Here is a 26,531-nt window from a genome sequence, read left to right as displayed (position 1 = left end):
ACCAGCTACCCGAGTACTTATCTGGGTGCGAGGCAAACTTCACTGCGTCTGCTGACGCTCGTGCTACCATGGCGTCACTGCTGCCAGTCTGCCAGCTAGCTAGATGGAAGGTAGCTCGGTTGTGTCTACATGAGCTGCAGTCAGACACTTTGATTGCAGTGTAGACGTACCCTCAGTTGTCTTGCTTCAAGCAGGATAAAGAGGAGACTGATGCAGAGGGAAGGGGCACTAGCAAGATTCGCCCATAATGCAGCCTTGCAAAAGTCCTGAATAATGTAGCAGCCCAGACACCAAATCTATTCGCTTGCCCTTGCAGTGATGGTTGAAAGGAAAACAGTGATGTTAACTCGCCTGTCCACAGGGTGAGTGGAATTTTGCACGACTGGGAGCTTGCAAAGGCAAAGAGTATCTCAGCTAGAAGGGCTGACTGGGTGTGTGGAGCTGACTCCTGCCGGGGGATGCTGCCCACATCTGTTCCATGGCATGCTGCGATTTTAAAGCCAGTCACATGCTGCTTTCTCTGCATGCCCTTGAAACACAGGTGACTTGGGAGATGTCTGGAGGGGCCGCAGGAGGGCAGGCCACACCATAGTGGATGGGGAGGCGGGAGATCATTTAAAACCAAGACCCTGCAAGTGGGTGGTGGTTCAGCCCTGCCTGGCCAGCCTCTGACCTTCAATCCTAGTGTTCTTGGTCATTGTTTGTGAGTGCTCTGCTCCCAGAATCAATATTGCCCAGCTGGGGTCCACAGCAGTGAGGCCAACGAGCTGGAATTGGCTTTTGGATGAGATGTGCCTCTCTCTCTCTTTCTGCTGAAGCTGCTTTTGTATCTGGAGAGTGCTTCACTGCCTCTCCTAACCTGTTAGATCTCGTGGAGATGCTGAAGTGGTTCTGCTCAGAGATGAGCACCTCGGGGGAGGCCTGGAAGGTGGGAGCTGGGAGAATTATTCCCAGCAGGCTATTGAGCGTGAGTGATTCCCCAGGAGGTGTGTGGCCGGGCCCCAGCAGGGCAGCTGGTGTTCGGAGAGCAAGTGCTATTTGGTGTGCACAGAGTTGTAGAACTGAAGGGCAGAAGGGACCACATCTCCGTCACAGGCCCCCCCCGCTCCCCCCTCGCCTCCACGCACTAAACCTGGCACCCAGAATGAGACCAAGGTATGACAGCCCGCAGGAGACTAGACCATTGTGTGACACACACAGTGAATAGGAGGAGCTGAGGGGCACCAGTGCCCGAGGCCCCTGCAGTGGCAGGATAGACCCAGATAATCCTGGCAAGTGACCCACATGCTGCAGAGAGAGGTGAAAAACCCCCATGGTCACTGCCAATCTGACTGGGAAATTGCTGTATGTGGGGTCAGGAAGCAATCAGTTAGACCCTGAGCATGTGAGCAAGAACCAGCCAGCCAAGCACCCGAGAGAGAGGATGCTCCGTGCCACCTCAGAGCACTTCCCCACCCCGTCCCGTGTCCCATCTCCAGCTATTGCCATCTCTGATGGTACAGAGGAAGGAGACAACCTCCACCCCTCTGCCCAAAAACCATAGAGGAGGGGGAGACTCCCTTCCTGACCACTGCATGTAATTGTCCAAAGCCCTGAAGCATGAGACTTTAGGAACATCTGACATGAACCATAAAGCAGGCTAGTCGCCAGGGCTACACTTTTTGAATTGGGGGTGGGGGGTGGGGCGTGCAAGGAATCACGTGAATAGCTTTTCTTGCCTGGAAAGCTGCAATGGGCCATTTCCTGCGGAGGGACCACTGCCAGCAGTTGTTCCATGATGGGGTCACTGGAGTGGCACTGCTTGGCGTGCAGTCATTTACTTTTGGAGCTGGTTCCTGGGCGTGTTCACAGGCGGCAGGCATAATACTCCTTTGCCGACAGGTCACGCTGATTTTAGTGGCAGTGTGAAGCTGCGGTTTTGGGGTTTAAGCTCCGCGTTGGACGTTGACCTGCAGACCAGGGTGGGCCCGGCGCCACAGCTGGAAGGCAGAGACGGTTTCAAACGCTGATTTCATTGTTTTTTGTCTCATCTAGCTCGACGACTTGAACCTCCCAGAAATCAAACGGAAGCGGCTGGAGGACAGGAAGGAGGATGACAAGAAAGAATTCAAGGACCTCTTTGAGCTGGACAGTGACTCCGATGGGGAGAGCGGTGGGTTCTCCGTGCAAGGTATGGGGCTGGTAGGGGTTTGATTGTGTATTGCAAGGAGGCGGGGTCAGATTCATCCACGGTGGAAGATGGTGCAGCTCTGACTTGGAGGAGCTGCATTACAGCTGAGTGTGGCCCATCAGGCTTGGGGACATGGAGAGAGAACGCTTTGGGGTTTCCTTTTGCAGGTTTTCAATCAGCGTAGGGAAGCTCATTTAGAGCCTTTCATTTTGCCCCCATGTCTTTTTGCTTCGCCTCTCTCAAGCTTATTCTGGAGTCCTCACTAACCTTCATCTCCCTTCCTGACCCGCCACCCCATTCCCCAGCACCTTCCTTTTGCTGCAGATGCTGACCCTTGCCAGCGGCTCTCTGGTAATCCAGTAGCAGGGGGCGCTCATTGTACGGTAGTGCCCACTGTCTCAGATGTTCCTGTGATACGGCTGAGATTCCACTGCTGTAAGGAGATCTGCGGTAGCTCTCGAACGCAGGTCTCTGGTCCTCTGTCTCCCTATCCCTTCTGTACAATGGGAATACTAGCATGGCCTGCCTCACAGGAGCGTTGGGATAAATATGGTACAGACTGTGAGGTCAGTACCCAAAGATAGGCCCAGCAATTGCTGGTTTCCAGAATAGACTGTCTTTGAGAGAAGGGTTAACTCCTCCCAAATCCAACACCCTTTCTGTTCCTGGGAGCTTTTTAGACACCTCTTTAATGACTTAAGGACTGCAGAGGTCTTTGATGGGACAAGAAATTTTTGGTCTGTGGAGAGAATAGAGTGGTATAATTCACGAATTAACCACTAGGGGTCTGCTACAGAACGTGCTTAAAAACTCCACTGGACAACTCAGAAAACAGTCAAATTCTTCTTTTAGAGTCTTGTGTTTATCTTCCGTTTTCTGATTTATTGCTAGGGGCATTTTCATCAAAACAGGATAATTTTGTTAGTTCAGGAGCTCACCTGGCTGCCTTTCTTGCCCCCCGTTTAAAGTTCTGACCTCCCACGTGGGATAGTGGTTATGATGTGTCAGAGTAAATTCTGACATTTGCTGGGGAATTATGCCACAGAAGTTGATGAAATCCTGGTTTCGTTGCAGGTGTTCCTAATAAAAAGGGTGGGAGGGAAAGTTCACAGAACTTTTGCTACATCAGCCACACATTTAAAGCAAGGGATTTTACAGGTATCCTTTGTAATAAGAGGAACAGGAAAAATCAAATGCACCACCAGAATTGGTGAATACTGAGACACCTACAGCTCTCCCCAACACTGGACTGGGGCTTGTCATGAATGCTTCAGGAGAAAGTCTCAGTCATTTCCAAAGGGTCAATAATATGTGTAATCAAGGGAGTGGGAGTCCAGGACTCCTGGGTTCTGTTCCTGACTCTCCCACCAGCGTGCTGTCGGCATCATTGGAAAAGTCACTTAACCCTGGGACTTATTTTCGATATTTCTGTCAAGTGCTTTGAGATGCTCACATGAAAGAGGCAATATCAGTGTCTGATGATTGGAGATATACACTATACGGCCATCCCTTCATCTCCTGGTTCTGGCCACCTCTACCAACCACTCCTGCTTTTGCTCTGGCCACTTCTCTGCTCACCAGAAAATCCTGATGAATGCCAAGCTTTGTGTGGTACAGTGTAGAGGAGATGGCTCTGAGATCAGCATAGGCCCCTACCCAAAGTGAGCCAGACGCCACTGCAGAACTGTGGGGGTTGAGGTGGATATCTTGGGAGAGGAGCATAGGACGCATGGTTGGGCCTGTGAAGCCTAGCGGCACTGACCTCCCCATGGAGAGTGATGGGGGAAGCCTGATAGACCATGGCAGGCTGGCAATGTGAAATGAGCTGTTGTACTGACACGTTTCAAAGCCCTTTAGACACCAGTCATCCTCCCTCAGAAGATGAACGGTAGTGACTGCCCGGGCTGAAATCTCTGCACAGATCCACTAGGGCCCTCAAATGCAAGTCTGGCCTGTCAGCCAGAGTTCCCCGCCCAGCCTGCGGTGGAGGATAGGGAAAAGCACCAAGTCCTGCATAATGTGAGGTCGGCTGTGCGCCGGGGAGTGCAAACACTGCCAGCTTCCCGCATGGCAGCACTTGGCGGAGGCAGTGAGAGGGTGTTAGCTGCGTCCTTGCTGCCACAGCCTTGCCTTGCTCTTTATTTCTGAGGTAAGAGCAGGTGCCCTCAAAGTGGCAGGGAGAGTGGCTAAGAAGCGACTGACTCCCTTAAAGCCAGTCTGGGGGGCTCTGCATTTTAATTTAATTTTAAATGAAACTTCTTAAACATTTTCAAAACCCTTATTTACTTTACATACAACAATAGTTTAGTTATATGTCATAGACTTATAGAAAGAGACCTTCTAAAAATGTTAAAATGTATTACTGGCACGTGAAACCTTAAATCAGAGTGAATAAATGAAGACTTGGCACAGCACTTCTGAAAGGTTGTGATCCCTGCCTTAAAGTCTCCTCCAGTGAACCAACGCCCTCAGCAGAAGTTCCCAGCAGTACTGGAGCTTGCGTACATGCCCCAGCAGCCTTGGCCACAGTCGCAGGGCAGGGCCTGTCTCTTTCCAATAGCAGCACTGTCCCCACATCTTACCAGCCGTGCACCAGCCTCGTCCTTTTATTAGACTCTGTGCTAACAAGCAGAATGTCATTAACGTTTGTATTGTCTGGTTGATATCAAGTTATGGTTTTGGCTGGCCAGAGAGGAGCATGACCTTGCTGGCTTGGCATACGCCTGGGGTGGGATTTTCAAAGTGGTCGAGGTGATTTAAACATACATCTTTCATTCCTTGTGCTTTGAAAATTTCAACCCAGACTTAATTGCTCATGTCTGTCTCGGAACCGGAGAGCAAGGAAACTGAAAAGTAGCAAATTAAAAACGGATATAAGGAAATGGCTTTTGAAACAGCATATAATAAGACTGCGGAACTCATTGCCACAGGATGTCGTTGAGGCCAAGAAGTTGCCAAGACTGGTCATTTATATAAATAACAAAAACATCCAGGGTTATAGCTAATGCTAAGAAAGTAATATTGGGAGGAGATAAAACCACGTGTTTCAGGGTTTTAACCAGCCTCTTAACTATCAGAGGTTAGGACAAGACTTTATGGGGGGAGCTTTTACCTGGCAGTGGCCAACTGTGGGGTTCTTGCATCTTTCTCTGAAGTATCTGGTGCTGGTTAGTGTCAGAGACAGGATACTGGGCTAGATGGACCTTGGGTCTGATCTGATCTGGCGGTCCCCCTGCTTGTACTGTGAGCAGAAGAGACCTTCCTCACCCACCCCCTTTGTATTTCCTTAATTGACCGTAGCAGCATCTGCAACTGGCTCCGCATGTCTGTGGCTCGCTAGTGTGATGCAAAGAGTGGACTAGACTAGAAATGCTTCCCATTCCTAGCCAGAGACGAGGCGTTTGGCATGGGAACCCTTTCCCTGTTGACAGCATGATCTTCTTTCCATTTGTGATTCAGTTTTGCCTAGACAGATCCCAGTCTGCCTTCAGCCAGTGGAAAATCAGCTGTTAATAGCTAGGAAATTAGCAATTTTCTGTTAATTAGCTGCTGTTCAAAGCCCCTCTCTCCCCCACCTTTTTTTTTTTAATTAACTATTGCTGTAGTTAAGTGCTCATTATGGTTTACAGTGACTCTAATCTCCCTGGAATAGCAGCAAAGAATCCTGTGGCACCTTATAGACTAACAGACGTTTTGGAGCATGAGCTTTCGTGAGTGAATACCCACTTCCTCAGATGCGTGTCTGGAATAGGTTAGCATGGAGAACAGCAAGATTCCTGGGGTTAACTACAACTAACTAAACTACCTCGCTTGTTAACTCATGTCTAACAAATGTCAGGGCGGTTGGGGCACAGGAGAGCAGGTTACTGAAGAGATCTGTCCCAGTGCAAACAGTTCACTCGCTTTGAAGAAGGCTTAAGATGCAAAATGAACAGTGAAGGACAATCTAGTCCAGCAAGTAGTAGGGGAAAAGTATAGCGAAATACCAGCCTCTCGCTCTCATTCCCAGGCCTCGTAATCCGAAAGCAATTAATTGCAAAGGGAGAAGCGTGGCTAATTAGCGTAGCAAATGAATGACTTCACGTGCACAGCCACAAAATCCATGTTGTGCGTCTTATTATAATTCCCCATTTCTAGGCTGAGGTAGAGGAGGGGACGTGGCTGCTTGGATGGCAGCAATCACTTATTTCTACTGCTTCCTTAATGACCCGGCAGTCCTGGGGTGAGCCCCAGCGCAGCATGCTCCTTTGGGGTGCTTACCTTTACGCCCTGGACTTGCACTTGGTAGGATTGCGTCCCTGAGCCGGATTAAGCAAATGCATGTTTGCAGGATTGGAGCCCCTGCCTGCCCCAAAGCTGCGGGTGCAGGAGGCAGGTGGACCCTGAAGAGCGAGGTTTTTGCCAGGCGTTCATGCGTGCACAGCGCAGCTGATGTTACATCTCCCTGGGCTCTGTTCCCCGCAGGGTGCAGCACTCTGTCTCCATGGCTTTGTCAGTTGATCACAGGATAAGCAGCACCCATCTAAACTGCTCTGGGCACTTCAGTTAAAATCCTCCGAACAGCAACTGAACGAACAGCCCCCAAAGCTCTCCAAAACCCACTAAATACAATTCCCCATTGCTTGCTCTCCCCTACCCTCACCCCACCAAACGCCCATGGTCCAGCGCAGGGGTGCTGGATGGAACTCGTTCTGTCTTCTGGCTCCCGTGTTCCCTTAGGAATAACTGTGTTTAGGCAGGGCCTCAGCACTGAGACACAGGGAGCAAGTTTGCCAGGCCTCGGGCAAGTGTGCGGGGCCAGCCACTGTGCAGAGCCTGGCATGAAATTGGGCTCCGTGGTGGGTAGGGCAGCCTTCCACACCCCTGAAATGCCAGGAAGGAGGGGAGCGGAACTGGACGGCTTGTTGGGGAGTTAGGGTCGGCGGGATCCCAGCCATGCGGGAGCATGGTCAGAACGTCAGGCTGCTAGGAGGGTGGGTACGGTTCCTTTCTCTGGCAGCCCTGTGTGGTTTATTGGGGTCAGGGAAAGGAAGCTGTGCCCTCCCCCTCCCGCGTGTCTGGCCTGGCTTATAGCAGGAGCTCAGCTGGTCCCTCACCTGAGGGGGAGGCCGTCTAACCCCAAATGGCTGGGAATGGGGAGGGACCCAGTGCCCTGAGCTTCCCTCTTCTCCCAGGCTCCTGGAGGGGCGGCTGCAGGGGATCAAAGTACAAGCTGACCTGCTGGCAGGGTTGTGGGGGTGCACCCCAATCTCTGCTCTGGTCTTGGTGCAGGGGGCTGCAATCCCACTGTCCTGCAGCCAGAATACGTGCCACCACCTTCCCCCACGTGAGAGGTTATGTACCATCTCCTACCCCCACCCCAGAGGTGCACCCCCTTCTTCTCCAGCTGCACCTGGGGGAGGGTTATATACAGCCTCTTCCCCCCCCCTCCGGGGCTGCACCCCCTTCTTCTCCAGCTGCACCGGGGGAGGGGATATACTGCCTCTTGCCCCACCCCAGGGGTGCACTCCCGTCTTCTCCAGCTGCACTCAGGAGGGGGTGTTATATACTGCCTCTTGCCCCTACCCTGGCGGTGCACCCCCCCTTCTCCAGCGGCACCGGGGGGGGAAGAGGCAGTATATACCCTCCCCGGGGGTGCACCCCCTTCTTCTCCAGCTGCACGGGGGGCGGGGGGGTATATACTGCCTCTTGCCCCCACCCTGGGGGTGCGCCCCCTCCTCCAGCTGCACTGGGGAGAGGTCAGGGATTTGCTGCTTCCTGGTCCAGGCTCTGCTGCAGGAAGCAGCTGTTAGCATGTTGGTGTGTGCAGCCCTTGGCTCTGCACCACTCTGCTCCCAGGTGGGAACCGGCCTCCCCTCCCGGGTGTGGAAGCAGCAGCAGAACATCGGCAGGAGCTATTGTCCTTGGAATCCTCCCCGGGGATCTCTGGGAAGAAGTAGCCCCACCCTCTGGGGAGACAGGAGCAGGGGTTGCTCCCCCTTATGAATAGATTTTGGAGAGCAACATTGAGGGTGCAGACTAGGACGACGGGGGGGGGCGCTCTTTGTAGGGGAGAGACTTCTGTGACATGGAGCAGAACAAGATTTGGTGGGTCCCTGTGGGGTGAAGTGGCAACTATATAACATGGAGGGCGGAGGGAGATGTGTGGCAGGTACGTACAGAGGAAAAGGCTCCTGCAGGGGCCAGAGTATCCAGGATGGGGAGTGCCTTGCAGGCAGAAGCAGCTTGTCTATGGAGGGGGGGTGTTAGAGGGCCATGGCTCCTGCAGTCCATAGAAAGAAGGGTAAGGAAAGGGAGAGAGGAACTTGCCCATATGATTCCAGATGTTATGGTGGTGCATCCACACAAGGTCACCATTTAGCAGGGTGAAAACCCATGCTGTCAACAGGGAAATGGAGCTATATTTAAAACTAAAAGAGGGAGGGGGGTCCTGCACCCTTTTTCTATGATCGCTGCTGCTTTTGCTTCTCTTTCATGTTGCTGGTCTCCCTGAGTCTGGGAGGTTGCGTCTCTTTAGGTACAATGATACACACAGCGGCAGCTCTGTCTATGTTCCAGGCAGGGTTACATGCAGATTCCTATAGACTGAGGGACAATGATAAACCTTTCCAGATTTCAGGGCGAGCTCTCTCTGCTGGCGTTGCAAGTACTATAGACCAGCAAACAGCGTTTGGGGGAGGGAGGAATTGGAGGTGCAGTAGTTGCTTAATTGCATCACTTATTGGTGATTTTCTTTAGGGTCCGCCGTAAAATAATGAGGAATTGATTGTTTTTGCTGTAAACACATGTTCTCGCCCTTGGCTGCCTCTGCGAAAATACTTCTTACCATAGCAAATGATTAATTGTAGCGTGAGAATGTAAATACGTATTGTGCATAAATCGTACACAACTCTCTGTATGTGCGCGCGCGTGCGATAGGCACGTACATTATACACATCCATTCCATTGTGTGTGTGTATACAATGTATGTACAAAGTGTGTGTATAAAGATGATACGGGTTGAATAGCCATGGTGAAGCGTACGATATAAGTACCTAGATGCTACCATCATGTAGAATGTGCCCATAGATGGTATCTACGTCTGTTGTGATTAAAGGGGTGAGGACACTATTAAAAATGTTGTGTATATGTACATGTAAAATACACACACACACACACACACACACTCTCCCTCTCTTCCTCCCTCCCTCCCCCCCCAGATATAAGCTGTATGCTGTGGTACATATGCTAATACATATAACCACATGTAAACACTTCTGTGGTACATGGAAAATATTCACAATTGGTATGAGTAGGCTAAAGAAAACAGTAGAATCACCTTTATGCTTCAGGGCTGCTATGGGTCAGGAAGCAAATCTTCTGTGGGCCAGGCTGCTCCAAATTGTCCATTGCAGGGTTTCATGTTCCTTTCTGTGAAGCATCTGATGCTGGCCACTGTCAGAGCAGAGATACAGACACAGATAGTTCAGTGGTCTGGTTGGGTGTGTCTGTTCTTGTGTTCCTGTATAAAGTCATTTCCCCCAAATTAGATACATACAGGGCAACTGAGAGATGAGGCGTATTTAAGTAGACTGAAATGGCATTGTGCTGTCTGTAATGTGATAACTCTTGGATACTGCATCTGATCAAACCCTGTTTGGGTTTCTCTCGGTGTCACTTAGGGGGACGGATATGGTTTGTGTTGTGTATTGCATATGAATATGGCAGCATGCGTTGTGTGTGGAATAGTATGGATATGGTATTGTTCAGCGTGTTATCTTTTTGCCTATTAAAATACAATAGCTCTCTAAAAATACTCCAGAGCCAATCCCAAAAGATTGGTCTTGTCTCGTCTTTAGCCAGGAATTCGCTTCCATCAGCACTCAGTTCCGGAACCCTGTTGATTACAAGCAGAGCATGGTGGAACCCAGCAACTTTCTGCAGCTGGGATTGTCAAACTTTTTTCCCCCATTTTTATGTAAGATCCGAGACATTACAGACCTGACTGTACCTGTGTGTTGGAGAAGGGGACCGTATGTGCCTACGCTTAACTGTAGGCATAAAACACGAGACATGAATGTAGGGTGCTGCGCGCCCTCGACACCTGTGTCTCGGTGAATGTTTGCCATCCTCCTTCCCCGTGCCTCAGTTTCACAACCCTAATGATTCTCTCCCCCATCCCTTCCTGTCAGGTCAATCAGGGGCTGTAAAATTAGGTTCAACTTTTGCTCATCGCCACTCTGGAGTTGGGCTTCTTTGCAGCAGAAGACCCAGAGGAAGGTGATGGAGCTTGAATAGCCCTGGGCGCTGAATCACATTGAGATCAGTTGGTGGTTGATTTTGCATAGGGAAACACGTGAAATTTTTTATTTGTTTGCCAGGGAATCTAACAGACTTTGTTTAGGCTACCTCCCCCCCAAAATAAAATCAAACCACCACCACCGAACACTCCTTCTGTTGTGATTTCCCTACCAGCAAATCTCTCTGCTTCATACCTGATTTGAACCTGGTAAGGCAAGTTGCCAGGCAAGCGTCAGTGCATGATGCAGGTACAGCTGCATTTTTGGGGTGGGGTGGGCACGGGGGGTAGAGGGAGCTTCTGGTATTGGTTTTTAACCAGTTAAACTATCTGCGTGAAAGGGAAGAGCCTCCCTTTTGGTTTTAGCCGTGGTGGTACAACTGCCTGCCAGCTTCTGCAGGGCTGGAACAATGCCCGAGGTGCAGGAAAGGTGGCTGCTGCATGGGCTAGGTGGACCAGTGCTTGCTGAGGAAGGCAGGCTGGAGAGGGGCCACTTGGTGCTGTGAAAGGTCTGGTAGGGAAGGGGGGTGGGTTGAGCACTCCCAGAACCATACTGGTTTTCAGAGGGTGAGGCTGGAGGGGGTGCATGGATTTGATCGATTGTCTGTCTAGGGCGGGGGGGGGGGGCGGCAGTGGCCCACATTCCTCTCATTTACCAGCTGACGGCTCTCTGGGAGGGAAGACGGCTGCTCCTGGAAATTATTAATGGCTCGGGGAGAGGTGCTGGATTGCCTCGTCATGAGGCAATTAATGGCGAGAAGGGAGCGTGGCTGCATTCTCTCTCCGGGCCGGGCCGTAATGAGCAATCTGTCCACATTAGGTGGTGGTATGCCTCTAATGAACTTGAGCAGGTTTCTTCGTTTATCCGTCACGTAAGCATATTACATCAGTGTGGGGGGGGTGGTCCAGATGTTTTCATTTGTTAAAGGAGTGACCGTGGCCCTTCGAGCTGGCAGATTTCCTGGTGTGTGTTTCTGCATGCAGGATTAGCCAAGCAATCCATAGGCAGTGTGTTGTCTGGGATGGGGGGTAGGAAGAGGGATTATTCCTTTTATCAGGTAATTAGTCACCCCAAGTGTTGCTGGGTAGAGGCGGGGGAATAGATTATATTATAACAAGAGATGATTATCAGAAATGTCCTCCTCGAAGCTGCTTGCCTGCTTCCTCTTGGCTTCGATCTCTCTCTCCGCTTGGGTTTTCGGTTTGACTTTGCTTGATGAGACGCTGTTCCAGAAGAATGTTGTGTATCCGATACTGGCGGTGGTCCCAATTCTGCAGTGACTGCTGCTCGGGCAGACCCCTTTGGGGGTCCTGGGGGCCTGTGTGGGTGCAGAGCCCACCCCAGTGGAGCTAATCGCAGGATCGGGGCCTCTATTAGTGCCATGTCTCTGGGATGGTGTAAGGGGGTGAGAAAACCAGCTCCCACTAGTCACTGAGTTTGAGTCTCTCCGTCCCTGGTAAAGCCCCTGGGAGCTGGCAGGTGAGGGAAGAAGGGGCACAGGGAAGCAGAATGCAATTGTGCGTCTGATAAACTCGTTCCTTGGAGAGCTGCCGGCATTTCCAGAGTGTGGGGAGGGGGCACTCCCATCTCCCTGGCAACAAGGAGCCAGCCCCGGGGCCCTGTTTTGGGGCAGATCAGGGAAAGCAGTAGATTCAGGGCTAGGAAGCATGTCTGGGAGCCCTGCGAAGGGCCTGCTGGTAATCTAGGTGAGTGAAACAGCCCCGTGGAGAGGGGCTGCACGGGATACTAGTTTGGTAGTGATGAAGCAACAAAGCTGTGGCTTCGGCTGGAGAGGTGTATGCTTCTAGGTCCCCCGTTTGAACCCCAGTGTGTCAGCCGCCATGGTGGCCGTTGTGTCACCACTTACATCCCACTGCAAGGTTTGCCTGGCGCTGGTCTCCTGCACAGGTATGAGTCCTCCCACTATACACACACCTGTGCGGCAGCCTAAGCATTTGCATCAGGCTTGCAGGCTGAGAAGTGTGGATTTTATTCCTCCAACTCATGCATCAGTCACTTCTCCTCCCGGCCACCCCACTCTCTCTTTGCCTGATCGCTTCTCCAGGCGCTGGGCGTGAGACCCAAGATGGGAGTTTGGGTTGCTGAGTGATGGGAGGGAATCCTAGCTCTGGCAATTCCTTCTTCCCAGACATGTCTGGCTATCACATTGGGGAGTGGCCCACGTGCATGGGAGAACACGTCTAGTTCAGTATAGCCATCCAAGTGATCTCTGGCCATCTGGGTCCTCCAGCTCTCCCTTCCAAACACTTACCGTGTGCCCTTGAGCATCTCCCTGAGGGCCACCTGCATTGAGCACTCAACTCCAAAGTCAGTGACAGATGCAAGCCGGGCCCTTCTCGTCCAGTCCTGCAAGGTGCTGAGTGCTCTTTGGTCTCCCTGACAGCAGCATGGGCTAAGGAGGAGGCTTGGCACCATGGCAATGGGTACAGCATAAATTGGGCCTCTGCCCTTTGTTGTGCCTCAGTTTCCCCATGTATAGAACGGGAGTAGTAGTGCTCCCCTGCCTTCCCAGAATGCTCAAAAGGCTGAGTTCACTGTGCAGAGAGGGCTTTGGATATCCTGGGAGGGGGAGCGCTATGGAAAGGTGACGTGTACGGAGACAGACACGGACTTGTTTTAAAATGAAGTTATGTGTAATGCATTTCTGGCCCCTTAATCAGAAACGTGTGTTGGAGGCAAAGTTATCTCCAGCTGCTGCAGAGGGATTTATCCCTTGATAATGGGTGGAACATCTTCTTTAATTTCTTTGTTTGTTTGAGGCCAGCTCCCCCCTCCACCCTGTGTTTATTCTTCGTTTCACGTCGACCCAGCACTAAAGGATCTTGCAGATGATCTCTTGTGGGAGACAGACCTCAGTGGTGCAATAGATTGCCTTGGGTGTGTGTAACTCAGCACGTAGACTGAAAGGGTATCTTTGTGCTCCTCTTGCATGTCATGTCCAGGAACCAAATCCTTGAGCTAAGCTGCTCCACTGGACAAAGGGGCCCCAGCGACGCCAGGTGAGAGGAATGTGAGAATTGTCATAGTGCATCAGACCCATGGTTCAGCTAGTCCAGGCTCCTGTCTCTGATGCTGGCCAGTACCAGATGCTTCAGAGGAAGAGCCCTGCAGTAGGGAGTTATCTGCTCTCCCGTCCCCCTCAACGTTAGGTCTCACTCTCATCTCTGATAGCTAGAGATGGGCTTGAAGCATGAGGCTGAAGATCCGTTCCCAAACTGGGGGTGTATTAACTATTCACACACTGTCTGTCTTCTTCACCCAGCTCAACAGCCAGGCCCCTTTGGAACCTTGTTCGGCCTTCACCGGGTAATGGTTTTTCTTTAACCACATGCATTTTGCAACCAGCTAGTTTGGCAGCCAAGCCGGGCAACTCTTCAGAATGGCTGCAAGTTCCCAGGAGCGCTGGTGGATTTCCCGTCCTGTCTGAGCTCCGCCCCCCTCCCCCAGCACCAGTAACAGCTTCATCATTAGAGTGATTAATGCAGACTTTACAGCACCCGCTTTCTGACCAAATTGTATTAAATTAAAAGTCAGGCTAATATCTCCAAGTGGAGTCAGCAGGGACTCCTGGAGGCGGGGGGGCAGAGGAGGAATTGTGTGCAGATTGCTCCCGGCTCTGAAGAGTGCAGGCATCGTTGCTCCTCTGTTTTATGCAAGCTTTGTGCCGGCATGCAGCATCCGGGCGCCATGCTGGTGCTTAGGGTTAGCCTGCTGTTGGCTGCCCTGTTCAGCTTCCCAAAGGCGAAGAGGCTCTGGACTCCCCCTCACCGGCGGATTGGCCTTCTGACTGGCTAGTGTTGGGTTGAGCCTTGATTCCACCTTCTGCCTCCTGGCCACTGCTCCTCCCATGCACGGTCTGTACCTCCAGGCCAGGCACAGATTATTTCCGTGCCCTAAGGCACAAGAGGGACCAGATGGTGACTGATCAAAGCTTGGTTCGGGCCTTGCTCCGGGAGCTGTGCGCTGCTCCTGGCGGGGGCTGTGTGGTGAGGTTATAACCCAGCTCAGTATTAAAGTTGAGTCGTCCCTGTGCTGATCCCCCCTGCCCTCAGGAATGATTGAAAAATTGGTGTTTTGAGCCATGGAATGGGGGAGCTCGAGCCAGACGTCTGTGGTAAAACAGGTCACTCGCGCGGTCTGTTTACCATGGAGCTGGAGCTGTAAGGTCCAGCTCGGGCAGACATACCTGAGCTAGCGCACTTGATGTAGAAATGCAGCTGGGGTGGCGAGTGAGGCCAGCAGCCCTGGCCGAGAGCCGGGGTATGTACCTGGGCAGGTAGCACGGGTCTGTCTCCTCAAGCTCCCAGCTCCAGGGTAGATGTTCGCTAACAGGAGTCGAGCGCAGGCAGCCCGGCAGGTGGCTGAAATCCCTTTGTTGCAAAGAGCCGGCGGGGGAGGGTTTTTTGGTGATTGCCCTTCCAGGCCCTGAGCCCAGCGCCTAAATGTGAGGAAATCAATCAAAGGCTGGTCGCCAGGTCTGCGCACAGCTGGGCTCAGGAGCTGAGCTGGCTCCTCTGGTCTCTATCAGATGCGTGCTCGGCGCCGCTACCCAGCGCTGGCAGCTCCTTTTGCTCTTGCTCCGTGATGAATGGGCGTGAGCGTTTGTCCCTACCTAGTCCTGTGTGTGCAGAGAGAGGCTTCTCAGGTGCCCATCAATATTATCTTGTGTGGTGGGGAGCCTGGCTATCCATCTTCTGCCTGGCCTGCCCCCAGGGGGAGCGCGCTGCCTGGTGACAGGACGCAGGGTTGAGCTCCATTAGTCGGATTGTCTTGGTACCCAACAAGCCTGATGCATGGAGGCCAGAGGCAGCCCGGTTTCGGTTCAGGGGGAGGGGGCAGCGGGGAGCACTCGCAACCAACGTCTCTGTATGCAGCTGAGTGAGTAGCACAAGTCAGCGGCTGGCGCTGGGGAGCTGCGAGCACGGACAGAAGAACAGTGCACGGCAGGATTGCCAGGTGGCATCCCACAGCACACGGAGACACAGTTCCTCTGGCAGCCTGGGGTGGAGGGGCATTAAATCCCTGGGTTTAGTGGGAGGTTGGGGGCTATATGACAATGCCAGGAACTAGGCTCTGATGCTTTTCCCATTTGCAGGGGGTGGCGCCCCGGGGACACACAGATTGCAAGTGCCTAGGGAATCAGACGCTGTTTCAGGGTTTATCACCTCCTCGTGCTTCCCAGTTTTCTCCCTTTGGTTCATCGCTGTAAGGGCCATTTCTTCCTGCTGGGCGTCCCTCCCTGTCTCCCCAGCCCCGGGGGGAGCTCTTGTCTCCTGGAAGCTGCCGGGCAGGGCAGCTGTGCGCTACCTGAATACCTACCAGTAATCAGACCTGGGCCTTCGCTCTCACACCTGGCCCTGGACAGAACTCCCTGCCCCTGCCCCTGCCCCTTGCAGCTGTGGGAGTCTGTTCAGCTCTGCACTCAGTTTCCTCACGTTGGCCTGTCCAGTGCAGCCACTCATACCACCTGGCGGTTAGCCAGCGGGCACGTGGCTCTGGTACTGTCCCTGTCACTTCCCTGCCTGCCCCATCATCCCAAGGGAGGTTGCACACGGCCCTGATTCCCTGCTGGTTCCCACTGCCCGAGGGACCGCAGCAGGGATGTTTGTGTAACCCAGAAAACCAAATGAATTGCAGGAAAATCAAAGGCCAAGAAAGCGCAGGGATCTGTGGGGAGCCCGGCCAGTGCTTCGGACGTGAGCAGCGAGGATGACGAGGAAGAGGAAGCCAGTGACTCGGACGGTGAGCAGCCCGTGGGGGGGGACCAGGCTGATTGCGAGGGGCAAGGAAAGGGAAATGTGGATGGGTCTATAGGTTTCAAGACCATCCTCCAGCCTGGTTTTTGGGAGCTCACTGAGAAAGGCAAAGAGCCCCCGTGTGCAAGGCACCCGGCTCCAGGCAGGGGCATGGGAAGGGCTCTCCCGCCTGCAGTTCAGGCTCAGGCTGCAGCGTGAGCTGGAGGTTTCCGAGGGATGAACAGGCTGCTGGTCCCTTTCATCTCCTTTCAGGGGCCGCCTGCAGAGAGGCTCAAAGGAATTTTGCGCAGCCTCCCCCCCCCTCCCCCCAGGGCCTGGTTTCCAGGCTCTACCCAGGCAGCAAGCACGTAACTCTTCTCCTGCACAGAGCAGTGGTGATGCTTAACCCCCAGCAACCGGTTCTCTTCCATGGGGGAACACAGCTGGCCGAAGCTGCCAGGGCATTGGTGTTGGAGCGGAGATGCCTGGTGCGACCATGGAGCGGTTAGTGATGAGGTGGCCATGTGCATAGACCAGTGCTGCATCCATGCTGTGATCGCTCCTCACGTGTGTCCTGATTGTGCTTTCCCGTTAGCCGCTGGTGCCCGGAGGGGCGAGAGGGCCTGCTCCCTGGCTGACCCCAGTGGATAAGCAGCAGTTTATACCATCTGTGCTGCCTAAGAGACCCAAGCTGCCCACCATGAGCTGGGTCACCAGGGGCCAGCTAGAACCTGACACAGCCAGTTGCTTGACTTGCTCAGGCCCAGGGCCCCACGTCTCTCTGCTCCCATGGCATATGCTCAGCGTCTCTCTTCTGGCAGCGTTACCCACGTCACACCTGCTGCTCAGCTGGCAAAGCAAAGCCGGGCCTGTCGCGCCTGATGGCACCTTAGCCTGGATTGTTGCCATCTGTAAGCATGGGGGCTGGAGCGCCATCTCAGAGCGGCAGAGCAGCGGAAGAGCCAGAACCGCCATGGCCAAAGCCAGGTGTTACGGGCACTGGTAGGAAGCCGCTGCAGTGCTAGGTAGGGGGCGTCTAAGCCAGAGCATTGCCCAGAACATATCTGATTCTGCATGGCAGATGGCTGAGGCTTGGCACACGCACTCCAGTGCCAGTGCCCAGATTAGATGGGCATTAAATACATGACGGGACAATGCTGCAAAGGCAAAGATGCTTGGGCGCATTTTCCTGTCTGCTCCAGAAGGGCTCTTTCCCCTGGCCCCACCTGGCTGGAATACTGGGGGTGGGGGGGCAGCTGACTGATGCAGAGCACTAGTGTGTCCCACCTTTGGGGCCCATCCCCTGAGGCTGTGGGAGCAGAGCTGGCCTGGTGCTGAGCCCCAAACGAATCCTCACGCTGCGGTCCTGTCTCCCAGAGCACAGCACACGGGCGGGTCCGGCTCCCGCTGCAGGGTTGTGTTCTGGCCCCAGCTGAGCTGCGTGCAAAGGAGCAGCAAAGGACAATTTAGGAAAGCCTCCGGTGCCTGCTTTGCCGGTCTCTCCCGGAGCTGCCTGGTTCCTGGCGGCAGTCCGCGCCCCCCAGCGCTTCTGGCTGCGACGGGCCAGTCGTTTCCGCTGAGGTTTGTCCCTCTCGGAGGGTGGAGAGAGGCCAGGAGGTCACTTGTGCTTTCTCTCTCGGGTTTGGTTTTGGTTTTTAGCGTTAGCTCTTGCTGTCAGGCAGTCCAGGCTTCAGGCCCCCCAGGTTCTGGCGTGAGAAGGCACTACCCAGGGACCAGGGGCTCAGCCTGGGGTTAGTTTTCCAGCTGGGGTCCAGAGCCTCTGCGGCTCCAACCCCCAATCGAGATCAGCAGTAGAGGGAAAAGCGGCTGGATTAAGGCGAACTGGGAGGAGAGGGCTCAGGGTCTCTTAGGAGCTCTGCTTGGCTCCCTCTCCCTTCCCTGCTTTGAACACTGCGTTTCTCACGCACACAGCCTGGATGGGAGCAGGCACTGCTCCGGAAGCCCCGTAGGGCTCTCCCTTCCGCTCTCTGGGAGCTGCACGTTAATTAGCGATGGGTCGCCCCCTCCCGCTAGCAGCAGGGGGTTTACACCTCTGCTCTTTCTGCCCGCAGGGGTAGGTGAGGAGGGGCCCTCCACCTCGGAGGGGACCCTGAAGCAGCCGGCCCATGCCAGGCGCCTGTCCTCTGCCGACCTCAAGCTGCTGGCCCAAGGGGAGGAGGACATCGTGGAGGACCTTGATGACGATTACTTCGACGACCTAGCCGGTGACTGAAGACTCCGCAAATGATCTGGGCTCGCTTGCTCTGCGCCTAGGAGGGCGAGCTGGTGCCCTCACCGACAATCAAAGCTGGTCGTGATGGGAACTGCCTGAGGGGAAGCCCCGGAGGAGGTAGGAGCAGCATGGGATGGGCAGCCCTAGCAGGAAATAATTTCTCACTGATGCAGCGGAGATGCTGCCTGGACCTTTTCCACCGGAGTCACATGAGTGGTAATACAGTGAAATGTGTGGTCACATCAGGATCAGTGACACTGCTCTGTAAAGGTAATAATAAAAAGCCCTCATTAAACTCCAGTGCCTTAAATAATGCAGGATTCAGTGCCAGCCTGCTGCAGCCCAAGAAACCAGTCCCTGGAGGGACAGACTCCTCTGCCCATGGGCCGGGCACGCTGCCAAGCTGGTCACAGGGTGCTTGCCATGTGTGTCTTTGTAGTTTCCTGGTCCCTGGAAACTTTCCCACTGCCATTAAAAGCAGTTCAGAGCCGTGTCCACACACACGAGCTGTGGGAGTGAATAGGGATGGTCACGCCGACTTGGCAGATGAAGGGTGTGCACCGGTTGCCGGGTCAGTTTGCCTGGGGGGGACGTGGCCACTAAGGGAAGGCTGCTTCCCCCAGAGCTCCCTTGCTTGTCTGCATCCGGCAGTGCTGCTGTGTAGGCACCATTGAAAATGGTGGCACCAGTAGCGCGGCTCGTGTGCTGCTCGCCTGGGTGACGAGAGGGTTTTTCATATTGTCCCTCCAGCACAAGGTCTCAGTTAGCAAACTGGGCTGGCTCTCACATCAACCACCTTGCTGTTAACCAAGCTCCAGTTCCAGGCTCTCCGGTGCATCCTTCAGCTACTCCCATGGTTAATAACCTCGGGGGATTCCTTCCATGGGGCTGAGGCTCAGTGGGGGGCAGGAGGAGATGCCAGCTTGAATCCCAGACCCCAGGTTGTTTGCATGGCTGGCAAGCAGGCAGATTTGATAGGAAAATGTGTTGCGATGCTAAGTGTGACGCCAGGACGTGGCATTTGGACCACGTCACATCTCTGAGGTTTGAAGGAGTGGGGCTATTTTTATAAACATTTCCAATAGTACCTGAGCAGAAGAGGATTCCACAATGGCAGGGGCAGGGCACCAGCTGCTTCCATGGCATTCAGGGGTGTTTGTGGGTGCACAGGGTTGATGAAAACGAGGCCCCTGCTGCTCTGTTCACCCTCAGGAGTGCTTGTCATGCAGCAGCCACCTAGTGTGAGTGGCCCAGCGATGGTACGTTCCTATTGTACATCTCTGAGGCGCTCCATGCAAACTCTTCCACAGCAAGGCTGTGACGCGCCTCAGGCAGGGCTAGAAACCAGCCCTTGTGGGTCCCTGTGCCCCAGCCATTGCATGGTGCTGCTGATTGTGAGCATCACAATGAAGTCAGGTTGAGAAGTGGAAGGAACCGATTCTAAGGTTGCTTCCCTGGGGCAGGGTTTAGGTTGGGAGCAGCTGATGAGATTGTGGTGAAAAACTGGTGGGAGAAATCGACGTCATTTTCCCCTCCACCTTCTTGCAAGCCCAGAATAAAGGCCAGCAGGTTGGGGGCTTTTCACATGCTTGTTTTTCCAGCTGCAGAAAAGTTAAAATGAAAAAATGTGGGGAAAGTGGGGCCAGCCTCCCCTCGGCAGGTGCCATGGGATTGTACCCCTGCTATTGGTTGTGCTCCCTCCTCTGTGCCAAAGTCTGTCTTGCAGTAGCTGTGGCTGGTGAAGCAAAATGTGCCCTAGCTCCTGCCCCTGCCCGTGGGAACATGGCCCTAGAGAGATCTGGTATAGCAGCTGGGCACTGAGCAGACATTCAAAGGGGGAAAGCAAGGACCTTGTGTGATTTTTTTTTATTTAAACTGATTGCTGGAAAGCATTTATTGTGACGGGATGAATAATGACAATTGTTTTTTACAAGATAAAGAAGCTAATGTACCACCAAGCTATTTTTATAAGAAAAACGGTAGCACGTGCAACGTTTAAACAAAGAGAGAGAGAGCGCGAAGTACCATGTGTGATTGTTGCTCACAACTGTACAAGTCACAGGAGGTCACCCCCAGGAGTTACCATCGTCTTCACAGTAGTGAAAACTCTCCCCTCCGGTTTGCCTGACCTCCCTACCTCCTATGGGCATGCACAGGTACCTGTCTCGTAGGCCTTAGCAGGCCAGAATGTGCAACTCCATCCACCTCTGTAACAAGGCTTTAAAAGAAAATAACCCCTCCACAACCAAAAAACAATATGAATGCGTTTGCTGTACACAGAGGAGGGGGTGGGTGGCTAGGAGGCGCCAGGACCCCCTCCCTCTCCCCCTCCCCACCACACCCCTTCTGCTATTGTTCGCTTTCTTCAAAAGAAAGTTATCCCAAAATAAAAAGTCCTGGAGGGGCTGGGGCTTAGGAAATGCTGCCATAGTCTGTCGTCTCTGTGCGACACTCAAGGGGCAGCGCCAAAGCCGCCTCTGCCGTACCATCCGCACCGAAGTAAACATGGACCGGAACTTGCCTTTGGTATTGTTCTAAAAGCTAGAGATGCATAGACACCTGAACAAGGAGCTGAGTACAGTTCTGGGGGTGGGGGGTTGGTTTGCTCACAGTTCGGGGCTCTCTGCCTTGGTGGGCAGGGTCCCCCCAGCAGGTCTCCAAAGCCGCGTTCCCGCGAAGGCAAACAGACGAGCGTTCCCATCTCTGCCCACTGCTCTCCCTCGAGTTTGGGCAAGCAGGAACGAGGGAGCACGGCCAGATGGTTGTTTTCCCCCCTTGAATTGCTTTCAGTAAATCTTTGGATTTTTTTCCCCTTCTTTGATCTTTTCTTTTTGTGGGTTTTTTAAAAAAACAAACCAAAACAAAAGTGAATGCGCGCGCACAGCCTTAGTTCCCTCTTTCCTCGACCCTCCGGCGAGGCGAGAGGGTCCCCTCGTCTCTCGCACTCGTTACGTTGAGTTTGTCACACCGTGTCTTAGTACTGGAGGGAGTTAAGCGGCTGTGCAGTTACGAGGGAGGTTTCGGGGTGTCGTTGATTCCAGCCATTAATGAGGGGTTTCCATTTTCCTGCTTTGGTGAGATGCGGCTAGCAGGCAGCAGGCTGCTGCTGTACGGGGAGGATACGCTGCCTGTAGAGGATGGGCGGAGCTCAGCAGGGGCCAGGTCTCGGTCTGGAGGCCGTAATCCCGGCGGCTGCAGCGGGAATGCCATGGGGAAACTTGCCATGTAGAGAACCCTGCCAACTCGCTTGGCCACCTAAAACAAACCAGAGAAAGTAGCTTACCAGGCAGCAGAGGTAGGAAGCACTGTACGCTGAACTTGTGCATGGGTCATAGACCCAAAGCATTGGGGAGAGGGGGGAAACGACCCAGCAGTGAGCCTTGCTGCTGCAGCCTGTTGCATGGCCACCTGCGCATGGCTGTGTGACAAGGAGCAATTGGCAATACAAGCGAAGGAACTGTGGCATAAAACCACACCAGAGCAAGCCCATGGGAAATTAGCCCTGGGGAGAAGACCGTCCGCTATGGCTCACGGTCCCTGGACATAGTGTTGATTAATATTTTACACAAGGGACCCGGGTGCATGTTTTGTGTGTTGTTAAATTTCAGCAATTGTGCAGCAGTGGCTGTTAGCTCATCTCCCTGGCCCCAGCAGCACCTTTCCCCTGGCACTTCCCTTTTCTCTACTGCGGGTTTGTGAGCTTTTGGGGCTGGTGGTTGGTGTGTTGCACTGAACCACACAAGAGCCCTGCCTGAGCCCAGAGAGGAAGGCAAGTGTTTGTGACCCCCAAACAGCCCCAGCCCCTCCTGCGATCGTGGTGTAACAGTCACACATCACTGCTCTCAAACAAGACTAGTTTGTCAGACCTGTGGGAGCTCAGTGCCCCCCACCCCCTTCCCTGCTCTGTGTAATTCACAGCCCCAGTCCGCCACTGCAGGAACATGGCAGCAGATCCTGTGCCACATCTGAGCCCAGCATGCCCCACTCAGCAGAAAGGCCAACGCGGATGCAGGAGCATTAATGGCAGTGCATTGCCTAAAGTCCATCTCACTTGCTCATCTTTACAGCGCACACGCTCAGGCCCTTGGCTCTAGCGCCTCCTGCGGGCAGTAATTCCCCGGTGCCCCGGAAAGAAGAGTGGCCCCTAGGCAGGGAAAAGAGAGGAGCACTCTGAACTGTGCCTTTTGTTCTCTGGCCAGGCTATGCTAAAGCAGCAGCGGTTCTGAACCGAGGTGTGGTGCATGCAGCCAGGGGTGGCTCCAGGCCCCAGCACGCCAAGCACATGCTTGGGGCAGCAAACGGTGGGGGGCGCTCGACCAGTGCCGCGAGGGCGTCAGGGAGGCTGCCTGTGGCGGCTTGCCTGCGGAGGCAGCCTGCCTGCTGTGCTTGAGGCAGCAAAATCCCTAGAGCCGCCCCTGCATGCAGCCCCTTGGCGGTAGGCGCATATACACGCAGTGCTGGCCCTAGTCTTGCTAAATCAGGGAGCTGGGACTTCCCTCCCTTTCCTGGGAAGTCACACCAGCTGCTTGCTACACTCCTTGAACTCCACCCAGGGGAGCAGCTGGCTGCATAGTAAGCTTTTTTTGAGGGGGGGGCGGAGGAACCAGAGGCGTGCAAGGCAAGCAGGACCTTGCAGACTGCAGCAGGGATGTGTGGAGAGATCTGCTACCATTTCCTCTGCCTCACAGTCCCATTTGCTGTGGAAAACACTAACTACATTCGCCAGGCGAGCTTGAAAACAGCCTGGGAGCTACACCAAGGCAAAGGAGCATCCTGGCATGTGCTCTATGATGTGGCTTGGGGAGGTGCTGAGGCCCTGGATGCCTAGATTTGCATTGGGGTGGAGGGGGAAGGGCGCGAGGGAGATGGACGTTAAAAGGCTGCACTCCCCCATCCGCACAGAAACCTCCTCTGAAGCAGTTCTCACCTCCCAACCAAGTGCAGCACCTACACAGCTGTTCTGCATTTAAAAACACAGGTTTGTATTTAACCCAAACGGGGGGGGGGAGGGTCTGTTAGCGAAATGGGGGCTTGCCTCCCCCCCACATTTTTGAGGCAGGGCTTAAAAGCAGATCTCATCCACCACCACAAAAAATCTAAACTGGGAGTGAGTTGGGGCGCTCTGTTTTTAAGAAACTAAGAGTTTTATTTCCCAGCGAATTGATCCACAGGGAACAATTGCCCACAGAACCTTTTTATTAGACCCCTCGTAAACAGTAAGGGCTGCCGGGAAAGTAATAACATTACCCTTCTTCTTTTAACATAATACAACAAATGTCTAGCGTGTGGGTAAGGGAAACTAAACCCGCGTGTGTGTGTGTCCCTGTATCATGATTATTTAACATGCATTTGTATGTAAAATTTCTGTATACACATATACACACATGTACATCATGTGCATATAAGACAGTATTGTACGGCTGTATGTACATTATACATTTTATAGAATTTATATAACTGGTTTATATATTATCATTACGGTACTGGAATTTAAACACCCATTCCTGTAACATTTTACATGGATACACAACACTACAGCTACGTATGTGCATATGGCTAGGGCTGTGGGCATTTTGTTCTACAGCTACCGGTTAGAAATGTTTCTTTCCCTTTTAATGTTACTGCAGGTGCCTTCATGAACTACATTTTACTTCCCTTCAAAAAAAACAAAAACCAGTGTCTTTATACTAGACCCTATAGCATTTGTGTTTATTAGATGAATTTTGTTGGCCAGTTCAGACACACTGACCCGAACAGGAACAAATGGCTCTAAAGCCCAGGAAAGTGCTGGCTAATTATCATCAATCTGACCTCTCCCTCTGAGTCTGTCATTGGCATTCGGGGGGGGGGGGGGAGGGTTAGGATCTGTCAGCCAAAGCGAGGGGCAGGGGAGAGTGAGTGATCACTGCCTCCGGTGGGGGCACAGTAGGCTCTGCCCCACCTTCTTTAATACAAACCAGAGGCCTGATTCAGCCCTCCGTGCCTCCAAGGGTGTGTGTCTACAGTGCATCTGGGAACGAGTCTTCTGTTCGCATGGTAATACAGCTGTGCTGACAAACAGTGCTGGCGACACTTCCCTCAGGGCGCTCACACGCTAGTGAAGTAAGCCTGCTCGCACCAAGGGGGCGGGTTAACCTCTCTGCCTGAATGGCTGACGATCGATCACAGCGTGCAGAGCGGTGAACCCAGCTCCTGGTGCTGCAGATCAACCACTAGCCAGCTCCCTTCATTTTGGCCTTCACCCCATATTGTAAGAGAGCTTGGAGTGTGGGGGATGTGCAGCTTTGACTTGCTCCCATTTACACCACGGCTGAAGTGGTGTTCTTACCTGTGACCTGATCTTCAGAGCTGGTCCCAGTTTGAGCCCCATGTTGGTCAGTAAGTGCTCTTCGGTCAGGAGAGGCAGCGTCTCGCCATCGATAGCCTGTTCCCTGAATACCTGCAGACAACCAAAGCACACCTCCATGCTTACACATGCCAGCGCAGCTACACATGCCTCGAGCTAGCAGCACGGGAGGCCACAGCAGGGAAGCTGAGGAACCTAGTTATTATCATTAGATATTTGTTGGGCGGTAGCTCCTCAGAGCATTAGTCTTGAGCCAGGTGTGCTAGGTGCTGTACAAATCCAGAACAAAGGGAAGGTTCCTGCCCCAAAGAGACTACAGGGCTCCGACACTATTCCCCAAAGCAGGGGAACTTCACCACCCAAGCTCGGCTTCCCAGGTACATGCATTGCCCGGCACGAAGGTGCAGCGTGTTTCACTGGCAGCCACAAAGAGCAGTTGCAAGGAAAGTCCTGCTCAAGGCCTGGGATGGGGCATGCCCTGGCTTTAGCTACATGCTGTAACCACACTGGTATAAACTGCCTTAACCCTGCGGCCTCAGTTCAAGTCCAGCCCAGTGCTGCAGCAACACAAACTTACTGCCAGCTGTCGCTGCCCTGGTATGGAGCATGTTCGGAGAGTCTCCAGCCATATCCATAGTGGTGGCATATACCACAATGTGGTTGCTCCTCCGGATCCCACACATTGTCCTCACGATTCTTTGCAAAAGTCTCTCCAGGGCCTGTAGGCCCCCTGCACATAACGACTGAGTCCCCTCCCACCACTCAAAAGAGGGCTTCGAATAATCTAAAAAGGCTCAGGTCATCCTCTGCAATATCCTTATACATTTGATTTCCTGATCAAAAACATTTTTCTCAGAAATCTCCACTGCCGGGAACTAACCTGTTCAGGATTGATTTAAGCAAAACCCAGGCCCTAAACACTGCTCGTGTGCCAGACAGACAAATGGCTAGGCAGTGTGTTCCCCATACAAACCATACCTCAACGACGCCACTCACACTTTGTCCTGCCTTTTTATCCCTGCTAACATCCACTTTAGATACAATCTATGCACCCCCTCATGCTGCACTGGGCAGGGCAGGGTTTTGTGCCAGGCGAATGAGCGCTACCTCCCAGCTGAGACAGGCAGCAGTAACGATGCAAAACGACCTACCCCTTTGAACAGCCAGCTAACTAGTGACTGCCACGTAGTGTAGTGGGTTTCTCCAACACTCTCCACCCACATTAGAATACCCGAAGCAACATTATACAGTCAAAACTCAAGAACGGCCCAGTATCCTGTCTTCCAACAGTGGCCAGTGCCAGGTGCCCCAGATGGAATGAACAGAGCAGGTCATCAGCAAGGGATCCATCCCGTCACCCACTCCCAGGTCCTGGCAAACAGAGGCTAGGGACACAGTCCCGGCTAACAGCCATCGATGGACCTATCCTCCATGAACTTATCTAGTTAGTGACTAGGAGCTGAAGCCTGTGCTGTTGCCCAGATGTAATTCAGAAAATTGTGTGTGTAAAAAAGCCCCAAATGGCTGAGAACTTAAAACTGGATCGTAACAGGCTGTGACTCCCAGTGATGATTGAAGGGGGTGACACTCTAAACAAAACGAGCTCTCGGCCATGGCTGTAGCTGTTTCCTTTGCTCCCCACTGGCTCAAAAGACATTCTAGGCTTCAGAGGGACAATCCTGGAATTTTCTCATATAGATGTATAGGTAATCTATATCACACACACCCCACTATTATACATGCACAC

The 26,531-nt window shown here is 53.2% G+C and overlaps 2 protein-coding genes across 6 annotated transcripts in view; one reads left to right on the top strand and one right to left on the bottom strand.

The window, feature by feature from the left end:
• The window catches only part of NOC2L (NOC2 like nucleolar associated transcriptional repressor), an 81,210-nt gene extending 60,758 nt beyond the window's left edge, over positions 1 to 20,452 (top strand). Inside the window, exons 17-19 of one of the 2 annotated variants that reach the window (XM_030537716.1) lie at positions 2,035 to 2,152; positions 16,108 to 16,212; positions 18,278 to 20,452. In XM_030537716.1, the coding sequence (XP_030393576.1) occupies positions 2,035 to 2,152; positions 16,108 to 16,212; positions 18,278 to 18,438 (384 nt within the window). In that variant the 3' untranslated portion in view covers positions 18,439 to 20,452. Of the gene's footprint in view, positions 1 to 2,034; positions 2,171 to 16,107; positions 16,213 to 18,277 lie in introns of both variants that reach the window. The other variant, XM_030537715.1, reaches the window with a different exon arrangement.
• SAMD11 (sterile alpha motif domain containing 11) overlaps positions 20,298 to 26,531 on the bottom strand; it is a 175,128-nt gene continuing 168,894 nt past the window's right edge. For all 4 annotated transcript variants that reach the window (XM_030537710.1, XM_030537711.1, XM_030537712.1 and 1 more), the window contains exons 13-14: positions 24,767 to 24,877; positions 20,298 to 21,693 (exon numbers count right to left, since the gene is read on the bottom strand). In XM_030537710.1, coding sequence (XP_030393570.1) covers positions 21,445 to 21,693; positions 24,767 to 24,877 — 360 coding nt within the window. In that variant the 3' untranslated portion in view covers positions 20,298 to 21,444. The remainder of the gene's footprint in view (positions 21,694 to 24,766; positions 24,878 to 26,531) is intronic.

The sequence above is a fragment of the Gopherus evgoodei genome, chromosome 18, assembly GCF_007399415.2.
Source record: "Gopherus evgoodei ecotype Sinaloan lineage chromosome 18, rGopEvg1_v1.p, whole genome shotgun sequence".
Classification (NCBI taxonomy): domain Eukaryota; kingdom Metazoa; phylum Chordata; order Testudines; family Testudinidae; genus Gopherus; species Gopherus evgoodei.
Note: the sequence above shows the minus strand (reverse complement) of the source record. Positions and strands in the feature narration are given on the sequence as shown.